The sequence below is a fragment of the Pygoscelis adeliae genome, unplaced genomic scaffold, assembly GCF_000699105.1.
Source record: "Pygoscelis adeliae isolate BGI_AS28 unplaced genomic scaffold, ASM69910v1 Scaffold21, whole genome shotgun sequence".
Lineage (NCBI taxonomy): Eukaryota > Metazoa > Chordata > Aves > Sphenisciformes > Spheniscidae > Pygoscelis > Pygoscelis adeliae.
The window spans coordinates 8135141-8153064 of record NW_008824243.1 but is presented as its reverse complement, the minus strand read 5'-3'; the positions used below and the strand labels follow the sequence as shown (position 1 = coordinate 8153064).

The window sequence follows — 17924 nt, the reverse complement described above, 5'->3', positions numbered from 1 at the left end:
GATGAACAAGACGTGGCTGAAATTCGAGCGGACAGAGTAAGGTCTCTGGTACGGGCGTTCAGTCTTTCCTTCCGCCCGTGTTTTGTCCCAGCGGAAGAGGTATATCTCTGTCTGTGTAGGTAAGTATATAAAAATAAGTCTTAAGGTGTGTGACAAAGGAGAAATATTTCTGCTGTTGGAAACAGCTGTTGCTGGAAGCTCCTGGTTCTACTCAGCAAGTTCTCAGGGCTCTCCCTGAATTTGTTCATTATATGCTTAACAGTTATCAAGTAGGAATTAATTACACTTGGCCGAGGAAAGGTGAGCAGTAGTTCTGCAGATAACTGCAGGCTATAAGACCAACATGTGACTTTACTTTTTCCCAAACTTTCCAGGTATTTTTCTAGACTTTTTGACTCACTGTGTACTGTTCTTTCTAGGATGTGTTCCCTTTGGTGTGATTTAAATTTCTCTTTCACTTTACCAGATTTTTATTACTCTTCCCCCCTCTCCTTCATAATATTATCCCTGTTAACCTCTGTTCTTTCCTGCTTTTCACCTTTTGCCTCCTGCGTTGTTTTTTGTCTGTCTGTTGTCTCTCCAGTCCCTGACTTTCTGTAGCTCCTCTCCTTGTACCTGCTCTCTGTAGAGAGGGTGCAGTGCATCAGCCCACAAGTCTGGCTCAGCTGCATGTGCTCCCTGTTGCTTCCTGTAAAGTGCATAAGCAATGTAGGAGAAAAATCAGAATTGCAGCATTTCCTTCTCCTCTTATCCCTTTTTTTTTTAAGAAGGGAAAGAAAAAGTCTCCATACAGCAACACCCAATGTATGTACTCCAGCCAAGGAAGCAGAGTGCTGTTAGGATCTTGGTTCTGGTGGAAAGGGGAGAGGCTCCTAAAAATCTCTCTCTGGGTTGAAATTGCAGTGTGTCCCCTCTTGGGGGTGCAGGATGGCAGAGGTGTAACCCGCTGGTCGTCAGTTTGCTTGGAGTCTGATTTATTTGCTTTTCACGATACGGTCTAACTCAGTCATACATTAGAAACTGCTGAAGCAGATGGTAAGGTGCGCTTGGCAGGCGTTCACGTCACCTGCGTGTATGTTTGGTGCCTAATGCTAGACGGTGCATGGGTCCTCCCTTATTTATAGTTCTTGTAATTGATGAACCAAACACTGAAGGTTATAGATCTGTGTGTGTACCTACACAGTGCTAAAAGTTGGGGGTTTGTGTACTTTGTTTTGTATTACTGTTAATAGATGACATGATATATCGTGGTGATGGTGAGGAGTTTCTGATCTATGTAGTTTTAATACTGCAAGTAGTAAGAAAGCAGAAATGCATTTTATTAGTTAAACATTCATGGAGTACTGGTAGTTCTGCAGAAAACAGAAATAATTATATCTTATTTGGCTTAAAAAAATATTAAGCAATCTTAATCACCAGTGCTCTAACTGTTATCACTTTGTTGCACCTTTAGCGGTTTTACGGCCTCGTTGAGCCTTGCTTTTGTGAAGCTCGCAACTTCCAGCTCCACGTGCTTTGAACTGGGAGATGCTGGAGCCTGTTTCTACTTGCTGGTTCACTGTCATAGGGCAGGGTGATGCCTGATGTTCATTTGAGTCAGTCTAATGAAATCTGAAGTGTCCTGCTCCCTTATGGCTCTGAGGTGCTCCGATTGTGCACTTTGCTGCTTGTATGAGTCACCTTTGCACAAGGGTGATGCTGTGACACCGAGCAGCAATGTGATGCCAACAGCTATAAGGAAGTGTTACCTTCCTTCAGTTGACAAACACAGCCTTACTGCTGTAAGAAAAAAAAGAAACTGGGTTTTGAGTGCCTGTAAGGGTGAGAAGCCCCTCCTGTTTCCAAATCGTGTACTTTCAAGGTTTGAGTATATTTTTTTCATCTGTTAAACATTGTGGTTACAAGAAATATGTTTCTCGGATGTGATGTCAGCTGGTGAGTGGCTGTGGTTGCCGTCTTTTTTTTTTTTTTTCTTTTTTTCCCTCTCAGCTGCATTGCTCCAGCCTGAATTTTGTGTCCCTCTTTTCCACATGGTCTTGTGTTTTATAGATTTTTACAGGACCTTTGTGCCCCGTTTCTTTCTTTCAGGTTTCCCTTGTTGCTTCCTGTTGCTGCACTTTTTGGTTTTGCTCTCATTTCTTTCCTCTCGTGGTACAGCTGAACGTGTGAAAGGAGCAGGGTGGGTTGCAGGAGTACAGAAAGTGCTGTCACCTTTCTGGGTGCATCCTGCCTCACCCGTCCAGGGCACATCATCATCTGCCCTCACATCTAACACCACCCGCTGCCAGAGGGTCCCGATGGGCTCCTGGAGCTGGCAGAGAGGCCGTGCTGGTCAGCTGCATGGGCAGCTCCTAACATCACTGCGAGCCGTGTCAAAGCTCGGTCCCCAAGGACAAAATAAAATAGGACAGAATAACACGTACTTTTAACTTTAAGCAGTAAGAAACCTGCAGCAGCCCACCACTCATCGCTCTGGGCTATCCGGTGCCCAGGTCCATGCTGATACCAGAGTGCTGGAGGAAGGGATGTGTTTGTGCTGCAACGGGCATTTGTCAGCTTAGAGCAAGTCCATTGTTCGGAAAGCAAATGCTCAGAGCAATTAGGCTGAATCGCTCCCTGCAAACACGCTGATTAATTTAGACTTTCTCTGTTTTCAGGGTATTTGCAATTAGATCATTAGTCCTTCAGATTTATTAATTATTGAGATGTATTAGGCAACTTTTCACACTTCTTTTTGAAAGGCGTAATCATGGCTAATTTACAAACGCTAAGAATTTGAGCGGTGCCGGGTACTTATTTTGATGTTTTCTGGATCCCGTGTAGCTCTGCGTACAGCGGCTTGCGCTGTGAGCATTTGTGTGCGCCAAGCCCGGTTTCTGGAAGTGCCATGTGTGAGGCTGAAACTTCACCCTTATACACGGTGATCCCTGCGAGGCTCCCTCCTGCACTGGCCGTGGGAAATGAATGCGCAATTAAGTTAAAACAAAAGCAATGAATCCAATATGTGTCTAGCCACCTTTGGTAAATTAATGTTAGATTAAGAAATACAGGGATGGCAGCACTGCAAGAGAATATGTAGGGCCCAGAGAATACTCTGACTCTTCTTTTGTAGGTAGTTGTAATTTAGATAACAGGTTTCTTAAACGGATCAAGCTCTATCAGTTGTCAGAGTTGGCTCTTGGGGGCAGCTGCCTGCATTAACAGCTCATACTGGTTCTTTCTGGGACCTCTGTAAGGAGGTTTTTATAAGGCCAAAGACTGAGAATATAAGAAGATGCAACTATTTACACCAAAGGTCCTCAGTGCTGGCTAGTAATGTAGAATTGGCTTCTGCCTTATCCTCGTGCCCTCCTGTGCGTTCGTACCTGAGTCCTGACTGGGAATACGATGTTCGATTGGACTAATGGTGTTTTGGTAGGGTCTTGGGGTTTTTCTTGGTTTGCTTATTTTAGCTTTTTTTTTTTTTAAAAAAAAACATTATTTGAGTGTCTTGCATGGAACATCCTGCCTCTGCTTCTTTCGTTCTACTAATGTTCAGTTCAGGCTTTTTTTCCCCATCAACTGTGGGTTTGTTTGCATTCTTCACAGTTCTCTGGTCTCTTTGGTTTATTGGTTTTTGTTGTGGTGTTTTTTTTTTTTTTTTTCTTGTTTGTTGGTTTATTTTCCCTTGGAACCTATTGATGATGCTTGTTTCCAAGCAATGTTTCACTTCTGTCTGGCCATGTAAAACTAGCTGGGCACAAAACTTTCCAAAATTACCTGAATTTCCTGCCAGCAGAATACTTTTTTTATTTCCCCTTTAAACCTTGATCTCAGCTATTTCGCTACAAGAATATAGTGGTTTTCCACTTAAAAAGAAAAGTGTGTGTTCCATTTTAAAGTGTCTCTTACTCCTTGTTGTAAATAACTTCAGTAATTCTATTTCTAGGAAGATTTTAAGAAATTTATTCTTTACGTGCATATAAAATAAATCCTTCATTTCCTTCTTCAGATTAAAGTTTAGGTTTTTAATCAAAACTTAAGATGTTCTAGGTTATATTTCACACTGTTCTTTGATTTATTCCCCCCCTGGATTTTAAGGCAACTTGGTGGTAACTTTTTTATTTATTTATGTAACGAGACTTGTTTCATGTGCTACATTTCCAGTAAGTTTACTCCTATAAAATAGTCTGTGGCTTGAAATTATATCGGGTCTTCTGGTTTTGGTTTTTTTTTTCCGAATTATGAAGCAAGTGTGTAGTAGTATTAAAGCCAGTTGATGTGATCCATCTCTCGGTAGCTGCTAGAGGGCAGCAGTATCCATTTAAAAACACTGTTAACAGTTTCTTGGGCTACTAAACCCTGTCCTGCTGCTGTGTCCCGGCAACTTTTGCTCACTGAAGCTTGCTCAGATTTTAGCTGATGTTTGGTCTGCCTGCCCTCATTGCTTTTAGTATTAGTGAAAGAAAATAGAAGTGAAATAGATATTACGGAAATGAATTCAAGGGAGCATCACAATTGAGATGCATGTTCTTTCTCTAATGAGAAAATGGGTCTAACTGATGGAATGACTTTTTTAGAGGTCATCCTTTCTTTTTACTCTTACTGGGTTTGTTTTAGGCTGAGAAGCAGATGATCCTGTTGGTTTTATATATTTTGTCCATATATTTTACTGTGTGAGAACCTTCTTGTCATTGCGTAACATTTAAGTTAACCTCAAAGCATCACACCTTGCTTTCCCACCAGAGAAGTGTGTTTCTCGGGCTAAATTCTCAACTGATTTCAAGAAGAATCAGTCTCCTTGCGTTACTCTGTTGAGACGTGGTTACAGCTGATGTGACAGAGATGAACAGGTTCAGACCTTGCATTGCAGAAGAGCCTGGGTGCATGTGCTTAAAAGTTGACTTGGTTGCCTTCACTAAGAAATGGCTGCTGAAAAGCTTTATTTTACTTTTTTTTAATGGCCTGGCTTCTTCAGAAAATTATTGGGTGCCTGTCATGTTATAGGAAAATTATGGAAAATATATCCTTTTCTAGCCCAGTTCATCTCTAAAATCACTAGGTGCTTTTTGAAAAGTTATGCTTTTCTGGCTAGATTGTAGATTGTCTCTAATAAATAGCTTTTAATAGATCCAGACATCTTTCCAATCTTGAAACCAGAGGGCTTCAAGCCTTGAATTCAATTGCAGTTAATAATTTGCAGTCTGTGCTGTTTGTCCCGTCAGCTGGGGCTTGTCCACCTGGCTTATTTGTCATTCCCTGTCTCCTTTTTAACCTATCTTGATCACCTGGACCCAATCTGGGGCATCTTAAAGGGAAACAGAAATGGGCATGCTGACCCAGGGAGGTACAGGAGCTTCATCAACATCCCGGGAGCAACTTGGGGGAAGCCTTGAAAGCCCCAAAAGGGGCTGTGGTGCCATATGCAGCCCCATCAATTCTCTCCTGGCCATCTAGGTCCACCCGACCAAATGCCACCGAGCCCCGGTGCACGCCAGCTCCCGCTGCGGAGGTGAAAGTCCATCTGTTTGCCGGCGTGGAGGTGTCAGCCCGTCATTTGTATGATCCTGTGCCGCCGACCCCTTTCCCCCGCCTGCCTAGTTGAGATGTTACCCCTCTGACAGCCAGACAGGCGAGCGCCACCGAAACCCATGCCCCTCCGCAATTATTTTCCCTAACAATTAACACCAGCACTAACTTGACACCTTTTCCTTGTTTGGCTTTTGTAAACCATCATCCCTTTTTCTATTAATTCCTGGCATTAATATTTTCTTTCGCGCAAGTGCCGCCGTTCACCCGTGAAACAGTTTGAACATTATGTAGCTGTCAAGATAGTGAGGGATTACCCAGTGTGCCTTGCCGGAGTAAGTGACACCACTGAGGCCTCGGTTTGAGATGTTTATTTTGAGAGTAAGCTGACAAGCATGAAGGCCTGATCCCAGAGTGGCAATCTTTTTTAATTAAAGGCCTCTTTTTATTATAGCTTTTTTCCCCCTCACTGTTTTTTATATTTTATATAAATATCTATATTTTTATATACCTATACCTTCCTTTTATATGCATATATATGTTTTTATATATAAAATAGATATAAATTCATGTAAATATAGAGGCATTCTTTTTTATACAGATATGCGAATGATTGCTAAAGCCTGGCTCACATGAGCGGTGCTGGGCAGCCCTTCCCCCTCTTTTATTTTCCTTTACTGTATAACAACATGGAAAGCTTTCAGAGCAATAATGCGATTGGGATGCTTACTTAGCTACAGTCGTCTTGCTTCCCATCCTCGGAGAAAAGACTTGGAGTTTTATACTTGCAGATATTGAGCTTGCTGGCTGTTTGCTTTCTCTGTCTCTTCTTTCTCTCTCTTTTCAGGTTTTGCCCTCGTTCATGGGTTTTCTGTGCCAAAAGCAGTTGGGTTATGGCCATAGGCCACCTGCCTCCATTGCCCTCTTCATGCTTTCGTTTCATCAGTTGCTTTCCTTGTCTTGGCCAGTTGCTATTTCATGCACAGAAGAGGTGGTGGACATTATTATTACTACTATTGTTATTTTTAATAATGCAGCTTGCTCCTGCTTATCCTGTAAATAAAAGCCAGTTCTTTTTTTTTATTTATTTTCTTTTTAAATGGGCTGGAAGAAACTAACACCAAAGAGCTCAATGCTGTTATTAACTTCTGCATCCTCTGAGGGCTACTGCCCACACTGTGGGACTACGATTTATCTGCGTGTTCCCACTTGTGGAAAGTGTGCTGGTTTTAAGCTGTACATTTTATATAAGAGTATAATAGTAGTTCTGAGAAGTATTCTAGGGAAAGGTCTAGTCCTAACCCATTGAAAACAATAAGAAGCTGCCCTCTGACTTCCCTGGCTTTGGATCGGGCCCTTATTATTCTCTCTTAGAGGAGCAGGAAAGGAAAATTCTTTTTAAGTTTGCAGCTTTTTTCACAAAAAGGGGTTGATTTCAACAATTACTATTTAGGAAAAGGATCAACTGTAGGCAGTAGTTGAAAACCAACTGATAATTTCATTCTGTCAATGAAACACCCTTTATATGCAGAATTGGCCAGGGCTTTACTCTTCCCTTTTGAAATTAAAACAGAATAAAAACGTTCTATAATTCTTAAAAATAAGTCTATGTCCCAGGAGCACAGTTGTTTACAGTACTGTGTAATTCCAAATAGATGCTAACACATAGCTATTTTTTCTTGAGTCTAAGTCTGTCTTCACATAACACTGATCAGGGCTTCGGATGCTTAAATAGGGATTTTTCCCATCCTCGCCGTTTCACCAAACTACTGACAAGACCAAGTATTGGTCTTAGGCTGGGTTATCCTGAACTGCCACGTGTTTGTTGGCCACTATCTCGGTGGGAACCAGGGAGGACGGGTTCAGATTATTTCTGAATGTGAAGTCTGGTGTAGGAGCTGGTCTTTTCCTGCCGGCAGCCCACACTGCAAGCCGGGGGGCAGCCAGAACCATCGCGTTAGCTGTTATTCTTCTAATGAAATTGAACTGTTAGGAGGGAAGCTTAATTCCAAACATAAGGTATAATACAGACAATATTGACTATGACAGATGAATGGCACCTGGGATCAGTTAATTGTATATGCTGCTACACCCAAATTTTATTCTTTCCCTTATTTGCAGCTTGTGAGATGATTTTTTTTGCGAACCCTGTGTGCATTACTAAATCAACCATCTAGTTAAAGCCTTCATGCACTTTGTTCCCCCTTTTGTATGGTGTCTTGCACGGTGGTTGGTGTTAGTGCAGATGCCACCGGTTTAATAATAATAAAAAGTTGATTCCCTCTTCTGTTTTCCTTTGACAGCTGCAAGTCTTTCTATTGCTGCCGAGTGGCACAAGCCTTACGCTCTGTCCATGGACATCTGCTCCATAAAAATATGGGACATTATTGCCGTGGCAAATTGTGCCACTTGGATTAAAAAATGTGTAACCTGAATATTGTTTGTTTGTCTTTACAGAGTCTATTCTGTGTGTGGTTTTTATCCTGAACGGGTGAATAATGTCAGTATTTTTTCACTGGAACTTCAAATTTGGTTTTAAGTGTATTGGCAAGTGACACCAATGATGAAATCCTGATGAGCGTTTTAGCTATTGTTACTGGTTTCCTTGCAGCTCCTATCCCAAGTTACGATGCTTTTGAGTTTTGGTCTTTTTATGTATTCATAAGTCACAGGATCACATTTTCTCTCTTCCACTGCCTGTGGTGTTAGTTGGCCTGTAAATAGTCCTTCATCCCTGCTTCTCTTTTCCCTAATTAAAATGTTAACTAAGTTACTAAAGAATAATTAACGTTCTTTAAGAAAAACACAGCAGAGATCAAGCAAACTATGAAGAATTTTTGTTGCCTGCTTTCAAACAACTTTCTGGTTCTGTTCTATAGATTTCCTGTATGAACTAGCAATTTTTATATAGGTAATTAAGTATATGCATGTATATATAAAATAAGTCATTACCGTTTATTATTGTTTGTTGTTTTATGAATATCTAATTTAAGGTTGTGGGGTTAGGGGGAGGCATGCTAATCTATTTTTTATTAATTATCACAGGTACAAGCGACCCGTATGTGAAGTTTAAACTGAATGGGAAAACTCTATACAAAAGTAAGGTAGTCTACAAAAACCTCAACCCAGTTTGGGATGAAACTGTTGTGCTGCCTGTACAGACCCTCAATCAAAAACTCTGGATCAAGGTAAGTTTTGGTTTTAGATTTTTGAAAGATGGGGCAATATTTTTTTAAGCAATTATTTTCAACTTTAGAAACGTATTGATTTTTATTCACTGTAGCAGCGTAACGTAAAACACAATCCGGTTTAAGAGTTTCAGCAATTTCAAATTAAAATGCACATATGTCTGTTCCAGATTTTACTCGCGTGTTTTGCTTTCCGTCTGCAAAAACCCAAGTTGAAATAAAACTCCTTGACTGGATATGATTAAAGCTATGGAGCTAAATTCTGCTCGCTCTTACCATGCTTGCGCAAACTCAGTGAAACCAACAAGCGGTTTCATAAGCACATTTTAAGAGTGTAATTTGGCTGGGTTGAACAGAATTATTACCTGGGATGCAGCCGTGACAAGTAGCAAAGCCTTTTCTCATTATGAGTAACGTTACAGTTACCAGAACTGCAAGCTACCAGTTGCGAGCACTAATTGCTAAAACATCTGTAGCCAGAAATACCTGATTTTTGTGCAGCATTTCATTATGCTATCGCGCAGAGCATAAAGGAACAGGCACAATCCATAGCAGCACACATGTCTCTGTTTACACAATATTAAGAAGATACTTTCAAAATGCTGTTTAAATATTTAGTTAAAAATACAAATTAAAGCAGGGAGATGGAAAATTATCCCTGAATTATATCTAAGCTTTGATCTTTCAAATACGAAATTGAACTGAAAGGGCTCAAAATATCTGTTCTTTTATTGGCCGGGATAAAACTGGCTTATGATGTGAAAATTATCAATATTTATTTTATTTTGCTACCAGGTGTACGATCGAGATTTAACCTCTTCAGACTTCATGGGTTCGGCATTTGTAGCACTCGCTGGACTTGAACTCAATAGGTAATACATTTGTTTCATTAAAGGTTATTAATGCAGCTTAATTGAGGAACATAGGAAAATAACGAAATGCTTTTGCTCTAGCTTGGAATTTGTCTATTCATGAAAACTTATTTTGATGGAAGGGTGGGGAGCACATTAAAAAAAAAAAAAAGAAATCTCATGGGATAAATCCTGTGCACGCATGTTTTTATCCAGCGTTAATTACAGGATTCAGATCCAACCCGGATGAGCCCAGTTCTGCAGAAGGTGCCCTTTCCTTTTCATGTCTAGGAAGAATAAGAATTTCTATATGCAGCATTGTTTAGGGAGAGCTACACCAGAATAATTTACGGAGGTGGAAGAAGAAAGGGGGGAGAAAGTTGAGACCCCTTCTTAGCCCCACGTAGCGCGGGGTGCCTTTTTCTGTATATAATTGGGCTGGGGAGCGGTTTGCCCGGCTGGCTGCGAGCGCCCCGTTTCCAGCCTCCCCCCGCAGCCATCCGTCCCCGCGGCAGCTCATCTGGCCCTGATTTAGTGCGGAGGCAAGCCCTGCGCCTTTTGTCTGCTGCTGCTGCTTGGTCTCAATGTGGAGCTGGAAGCCAGGAATTCAAGTTTTAGTTCTCTCTTTTATACTCCCTCGCTGTGCGACTTTTTTCTTGGAGAAAATGAGTTCTCCCTGTGCGGGTGTATTATAGCTCCCATGGCTGTTGTATCTGAATTTCTGAAACATTAATGAATTTATATGAGAGGTAGTGCCACCAGGTAAATACCAGCATTCCCGTTTTCAGAGAGGGAACTGAGTCACAGGGGTAGATTAAACGCAGGCAGAGGTAAGGCAGAATAAATATCTCTGGAGTCAAATCCCAGCCATTAATGTTTGAAAATTCACTTGGATGGGTTTCCCTGTCACTCTTGTTCCCTGTGAAGTGGAGGTGGTAGTAACTTAATTCGGCGTGTATCCGCATATGGAGAGTTATGAGTATTAAGCAATGCTATATAAACACCACGCTGCATTATTAAAAGGGGGGTGTATTTTGTCAGAACTAAGGAGGAGCCCTCCAGGTTTCCTGTTTTAACATTTAAACTCAGTATTGGGAATTTCAGACCAGAAGCTGAAATTTGCACAGCTCAGTGTGACCTTTAATAATGAACTCGAGTTAACTGGAGTCAATCAATGCACATCATCTTTTTTTGCTTGTAGAACTATTGAACAGGTTTTAAAACTGGAAGATCCCAACAGTTTAGAAGATGACATGGGAGTTATTGTATTAAACTTGAGTCTAGCAGTCAAGCAAGAAGACATCAAGAGAAATGTAAGTGGCTTAGGAAATCAAATTTATAGCTGGAATGTGTGTGTGTGGGGAGAAGAGCTGGCCTGATCTGCTTTACTTGGAAATGCCACCTTTATTTTCATCCTCCAAGATTCAATATTGAAATCGAGATAGATCATAACTTTAAAAAAAGCCACATGTTTAACTGGGTAAAAGTTGCGTAGACATCTGTAGCTGGATGGTTCTGTCTCGTAGCTGTGACGTGCACTGTGCAGTGCCCTCCGCCTATCAGGGGTGTGGTATCTGTTACTGCGACGTGCAGGTTGCTGAAGTGAATGTATGAACCATACCTGCTGTGATTGCTATTCCAGAGCATACTATTTTCTGATTTCCACCTAGGAGTTTAACACTTTAAAAAAAAATTGTTATTTTTTTTTTTTTTTTTTTTCCCTCCTCCTATGACAATGGAAAAATATATCCATGTGAAATCTAAAAGCAGAGATTTGATGTTAAGACTTAAACTGCACCAATCCTGCGGAGGAGCACACTGGCTGAGAGGAAGAGATTGCTTGTAAAAACCCCGATTTGGCCACTGAGAGTTTCTCGATGAGTTCAGTTGAACTTGGCTCCTGATGCTGAAATATGATGCATTTAGCGATGCTAGAAACCCAGAAGAACCTGGGCAGAAACGGGGAACACCACAACTGAAGCTGATAGTTTTTAAATTTCAGGCCCTGCACGTGTGTTTGCTGTTGTTTTCATCTTTTAAGATTCCTACGGGTGTTTTACACAGTGCGTGGAGCATACCTGTGTTGGTGAACTCATCCTGCCCCTGGCCAGCGAGGGATGGGGAAAAGCCAAGATCAGGCGTTTACTTGGACTGGCTTGAAAACCAGAGCTACACATATAGAGCTAACCAATATTACACATATTAAATGTGTGTAATACATATGTAAAGAGAAAATATTCCTACAAGTCTTCTATATAGTCTAGTATGAAAGTTGCTGTTTACAGCACATTATTGAATTATAGGTATGGAATTCCAGTCTGAATGGGATTATTTATAGAAATGTTTCAAGGGGTTAGAAAGCAAAATAAGAAAAAGCTAATGTGGGACATCTGCCATTCATTATTTATTTTTCAAATAATTCAATAAATTGCCTTTTTGAGAATTGTAAAATCTCAATTAATATTAAGATAATTGTAGAGCTATTTCTACCTCAATATGTGATTATTTAAAAGCTTAATGACAACATTCAAAACACTGTTGTTATGTTTATATATCTATACTATGAGATGGCCTTGATCTGGGATGTGAATTCCCCCTCTAACTTGTACAGGAGGGTGTTGCTGTTGGCACACATGTCACTGGATGGCAGGAAGGGGTGAAGCAAAGACATAAAGTTTCTTTAGCAGAAAAGCAGTTTAGCCAAAAGAACCTCAGGACCACTTCTGGCATTTTTGGGAAGGCATGGGCTAAAGTGGACCTAGCCAGTGAGACAGAAAATACATTGGTTTAAAGTAGCAGCTTTTGGTACTCTTGGGTGCTTAGTTAACATTCAGAGTGCAGATGATAGAAGAGTTGGTGCACACTGTAATTTTTTTTTAAAGATGATGTTTTAAGCCCTCATATTTCAAATGCAAATTGCTCAGCCATTTCCAGTGGAATCAGAATAGTGAAATGGCTCTGTCCACATTAGCACTTAACAGCAAGACAATTTTTTTTTTTCCTTTTTAAATTAGCTTACTGTAGAACCAGATGGCACCAAAAGTATAAGCCATGTTTCTTACTAATGGCTCTGGGTCCTTCCACTTTTTATTCTTGATTACTTTTTTTAATTTCCTCTTTTTTTTTTGGTACAATGCAGGTATTTTGAGTTTGATTGCTGTGTTCCATGAGGGAGGGGAGGTAGATGAATGCAGCCATAGATCCAGCACCCTACTTAGTAATAAGCTTTTCTAATACATTTGACAAGCTGCTGTTTGAATTATGCTACTAAACACTTTCTCCATTTTACTGCTTCTGTTTCCTCTCTCTGGGTTCTCTTTGGTACGGTGGTGGGGACCCATGGATAGAGATGGCCAAGTCGGAAGAAGCGAACCTCATCCAAGGTAATCCATATTTTTTTTTCTCTTAAAAAAAAAAAGTCCCCTCCCAAAATCTGTGCCCTCCTCTGAAACAGAAGGAGTAAACATAGGAAAACTCTGAAGTATAGGTGCAACCTGTCTTAATGTGGTGGCTGTGATACCCTTCGCTTTTTTGATTTTTTCCGATGTGATGAGAAATTGCTGCTGTTTTCTTATTGTAAGTGCTATGGTAGCATGTAGAGGCAAGCGAGAGTAAGACCCCATTCAGCAAAGAGCTGTAGAAAGAGAGAAAAACAGTCTGTACTAAGGAAATGGATGTAAATTCAACCAAAAAAAAGGAGCTGTGGAGGATTTGAGTTGTTTAAGGACACCCAAAAGGTTGCCGGTAGTTGGTACTGGCGTTGAACACGGGTCTCCTGGATCCCAGTCTAACCGTTTGGGTTGCCTCTCGCCATGGGAAGACTTTTGAGGCAGCATTTCTTCTGGTCGCTCCTGTGGGTTTTTGAAATTCCTTTTGTTCTTGGGATGGAGACCGAGCAGGCAGTTTTCATTACCAGCAGTGTAACAGAATTTCCAAGATTTGTGTGTTGCTACATATCTACGTAACTTGCTTTCCTTGGTCTTCTGTAGTATCCCTGCAGGCTTCCACTACTTTTCTATTCCTGTACCGTCTCATTCTTGCATTAGATTTTAACTTGTTCGGGAGACAGACTGTGGCTTTTTATTTGTTCTGTAAAGCTTTAATTTGCCATTGAGTAAATAACAATGATATAGAAACTGCAGGCCCCAGTACCCAGCTTGAGAGCTATACAGTCTAACTTTCTAAAAAGCAGAATTTGGCTCTTACGAGAACACATATGCATCTTGATATTTTCCCTATATAACTATTGGTTTGTGCCTAAATAAATTGAATAATTAACCTCCTCTCGTTTTATTCATTACAACTGCGATGCGCGATGTGAGGAGCCAACCCTCTCAGGTATTGTGCCAGCAAGTATATTTTTGTCAATAGAAGAAGTGCAAAGTACAGCCCTTGGAGCTGGACGGCAGCTTGGCGAGCCCCGGTTCCAGGGATAACGCAGCCCTTCCCGCAGTGCTCGGCGCAGAGAGCCGCCAGGCATCCCTGAATGCTGTATGACAGAAAGTGATGGAATAATTGAAGAGCTCAGCACTTTAGTTTTTAACTAAAGCTCTGGAAATTACTGTGCCCTCACTCAATCAGTGTAGCTTGATTCCCCTTTTTCTCACGCATGCACACACAGCTGTCTCTTGACGCTGGTTGGCTTTGCGTCCTGGGAAAGGGAGCCAGGTTTTTAAACTCTGGTCCTTTTTGTCCAGAATAGCCAAACTTCTGTCTTGGTTGCTGTCGCTGGAATTCTTTTTTTGGTTACGCCCTATATCTCGTTGCATTTTGAATAATTTTTTTTTACGTACAGGTTTTTGGACCTTTAACTGTAAGCCATACCGGCAGCTCGTTCAGTTCTCAAGACTCTGGCTTGTGCCTTAGCATCTTTTTAAATAAAATTAAGAGATGCTGAAGCATGGTACTGAGTTAGAAGTGAAAGTATTGTTTAAAAGAGGAAGGAGGAAAAAAAAAACAGAGCTGCAACCCTGTGCTCTATTCTGTTCCAGTCACTAGAGGGTAGGAGAGCTTCAGTTCTTCCTAGGGAAGACAGTTCATGCTCCAGTGTGATCTCTAAAGAAAAGCTCTGTGACCATCCAAAGGCAGTAAAAATATTTCCCAGCATGCGCTGGAAAAATCTGACAAAGCAGTATTTCCTAGTTTATTGATTCTGCTACTGCACTAAAACACTAGTACTGTACATCAATAACCATCTTTAGTTAGGAAACTCTGGTCTGTGGAAGCAGTACTAGCAGTTTGTGGCAGAACATAAAGGCTAGAAAGAAAAATTGTGTGCATGGGGAATATAGGTGTCTAGGGAAGGCGCAAGAGGTTATGGAAGAATAGCCAGAGAGTATGATGGGGTAGAAAACAATGTTGCTGGACGAGATAAAGATACAGGAATGAGGGGGGCAGGGAAAATGGAGAGAGCTCTGTAACAGATACAGACACTCGTCTCTTTTTTGGCTACTGAGCTGACTCTGGTTGTTGTGGGACAAAAAGGCCATATACTTTCTGTTTGAGCAGCAGAACTGAGACAGATCTAAATTTCATCTCTGTAGGTTTAGACAAATAAAAGTTTTCTATTTGAAATGGTTTTCCTGGGTTTTTTTTGTGCTGAACTATAGCTGACCTGTATTGTAATGTTTAGTTTTTCTTCTTCTACAAATACAGGGAAAACTACTTATTTTAAGGATGGACAAAATGAATATAACTTTCACAGCTTTTTTTTAATCTGTGTTGCCTATATAAAAGAAATCTGGTTATACTCTAATTTGGCCATTTTATGTTATCTTAGTGCAAATTTGGCACAGCAGTGTCCTAAATGAGTCTTGTCACATCAGTCACGGGATTCTTGCTGGCTTCCCAAATTCACCCCAAATGGTTAGTACCCCTGTTCGATGCCATTAATACCTGATGCAACCCCATGTCAGACTGGCGAAGGGGTTCACGTGGGCGGTTGTGGATGCCGTGCACTCTTCACGTGTGTTCTCTGAGCTCACTCGCTTTTAGGAGAAAAAGCTACATGTCAGACAACAATGAAAACAGCAGCAGTACAAGGTCTCCTGTCTAGCTATGGTTGTCTCACAGTCATTACAAACAGTATGCAGGAAGGATTTCAGCAACTGAATATTGTCTTTTAAATCATTTTGGTGCAAGAGGTGTTGAACAGGATGACTTAGCTATCTGTTGATTACACAGTATATATTTTTCACTGCTGCTAGAAGGGAATCATCACACACTTGTGCAGATTCCCAAGACATGGGCAGCACATGCAGATCCCTCATTTTTCACGGGAGCTGAGAACAGCATTGTCCTCTGTGGGAGCTGTCTCCAAGAGTGTACAGCTTTCTTCTTTTTCTCATGGAGGGTAGCATTGCAAAGGGAAGAAGATACTATTAGGCAGTATTAATATATGCACTCGTATCTGTGTGTTGGCAAGCTCTCCCCTCTTTTCTGTTTTTCTTTCTGGGGCTATCTGGGGTGCAGGGGGAGTTTGTAGCTATCTCTCCTGGAGCCCAACACGCTGATGCTCAGTAGCCTTGTTTGTCCCGGGTGGCTTGAGTCTCACCTTGAGTGCCCTGCGTGCTATTTCCAGCATTTGTACAGCTGACTAACCTTTAAGTGTTGAACATCTATGAAGCAAGTAAACAGGTTTGCTTGGGGTGGATTGACCCGCAGCAGTTCAATCCTGAAACAAAAGCGACGCAATTGCCACCTTGATAGCCTAAGCTGATTGAATAAATTGGCTGAAAGGCTGACCGGACCCAAGCACTCCTCGGCGTCTCATCGCAGGGGAAAATACCTCGCTCTCCTTTTATTCTGCGTGGGCTGTTAGGTTTCATTTTTGCCTGCCTCATTGTATTTGGCTTTCTCCCACAATACCCCGTGGGCAGCGGCGCTCTCCGAGTGTTTCACGGAGTGGAGGGACTTGCTTGCCACAGGGTCACGCATCGTGGCGGCAATCTCGTGTCGGTTCACTTGCCTTTCTTGCTGCCCTGTCCTCTTTCCCAGGGGGAGACTGCCTCTGCAAAATGGTTTCCCTGCCTAATGAGCAGAGGTCCAAAGAGTCTTCCCATTTGCGTGTTGTTGTTTTCTCAAATGGCAAATTACGTGGCCCAGTTTCGATGTTGACCTCTTCACAGGGATTGCAGCAGGCTTTCTGTTGTCCTGTCTCATCCTTTTAAATGAAAGATGTGAGAGATGGGTTTGCTTCACACTTGGCCACCTCGCCATGTCATTTAAATGTACAATTTCTCTGCATCTCTTTATTGCTTCAAAAACAAGTTTGAACTTGGGGCATGTATGTGTGTGTCAGAAAGAGACAGATTTGAAAGCAGCCCTGATGCACCAGAGGGGATTCGCTGGGTGCCTATAGAGGGAGATTATATACAAATGGTGTTAGCAGGGAGACTCAAGTTCCCAAAGGATTCTGTGAAGCCGGGTCAATGAGCTGGTTCTTTCCCCTCCAAAGCTCTGGCATTCTTGCTCGTCTCCTGTTTTTGCCTCTGTGAAGGCAGAATATGGCCCACCTGCTCATTCTTGTCCAGCTTTCTTCTTTAAACCAGAAAATAACAAAAAATCAAAAGTTGGTGTGCAAAGCTTTTATATTCATTTTGAAACCGGAAACCAGATTCTGAGAATGGTATTGTGAGCACTGATTTTTAATTTTTCTGTTCAGAGACGTGGGATGTTTTCTGGGGAAATGTTCTTTCTAAGCAGCAGGGAGAAGAACCATCTTCTGTTCCTCACGTGGCAGGGTCCTGCTCTATGACCAGGCCATACTTTTGCTTCAGAAAAGATTACCCATTACTTACCTGATGTTGCACAGTCCCTAAATCTGCGCTAAACATGGGCTCCTAGACTTTAAAAATATCTAGTTTATTTTTTTAAGAGTAAAGCTTTCTGGATATTCTTGTGCTTACTATTTTCTTTCTGTCTGGCTTGTTGGATGGATGCTTTTCCTTCAAGTTGTTATCCATTTCACAGCAGTGAACTGCTCACAAAGGTGACCTTCATGCTATCACGGTTATTTGCACCCAGAGCCCAGCCAAAATCAGAGCTCTGTCTGGAGACAGCCCCTCAAGTTCTGTTCTTAAGACTGTCTTGATTTCAGAAGTAATGGGAGGGCAGGAAGGAATAAGCAAACTTGTCCAATGTCTTGTGCTTGGGACGTGTGCCAACTTTCACCATAAAGCATATGTTTCCTAATTTCCAGCCCTATAGCCTGATCCCTAGCTTCAGCCAACTTTTCTGTACCTCTGCAAGGCACCTTTACTTTGGTCTGGGACGTAGCCAGAGTGTGAGCTGGCTGACTGCAGAGAGTTTACAGGAAAATATAGCAGCAGAGGTCTGAAGGACGTGGCATCCAGTCTGGGAGCACAGCTGAAAAGAG

General features: G+C 41.6%; 1 protein-coding gene across 2 annotated transcripts in view; it reads left to right on the top strand.

The window, feature by feature from the left end:
- MCTP2 (multiple C2 domains, transmembrane 2) overlaps window positions 1-17924 on the top strand; it is a 110630-nt gene that overhangs the window by 14086 nt on the left and 78620 nt on the right. For both annotated transcript variants that reach the window (XM_009335173.1, XM_009335172.1), the window contains exons 4-7: window positions 8554-8696; window positions 9492-9568; window positions 10749-10860; window positions 12895-12930. In XM_009335173.1, the coding sequence (XP_009333448.1) occupies window positions 8554-8696; window positions 9492-9568; window positions 10749-10860; window positions 12895-12930 (368 nt within the window). The remainder of the gene's footprint in view (window positions 1-8553; window positions 8697-9491; window positions 9569-10748; window positions 10861-12894; window positions 12931-17924) is intronic.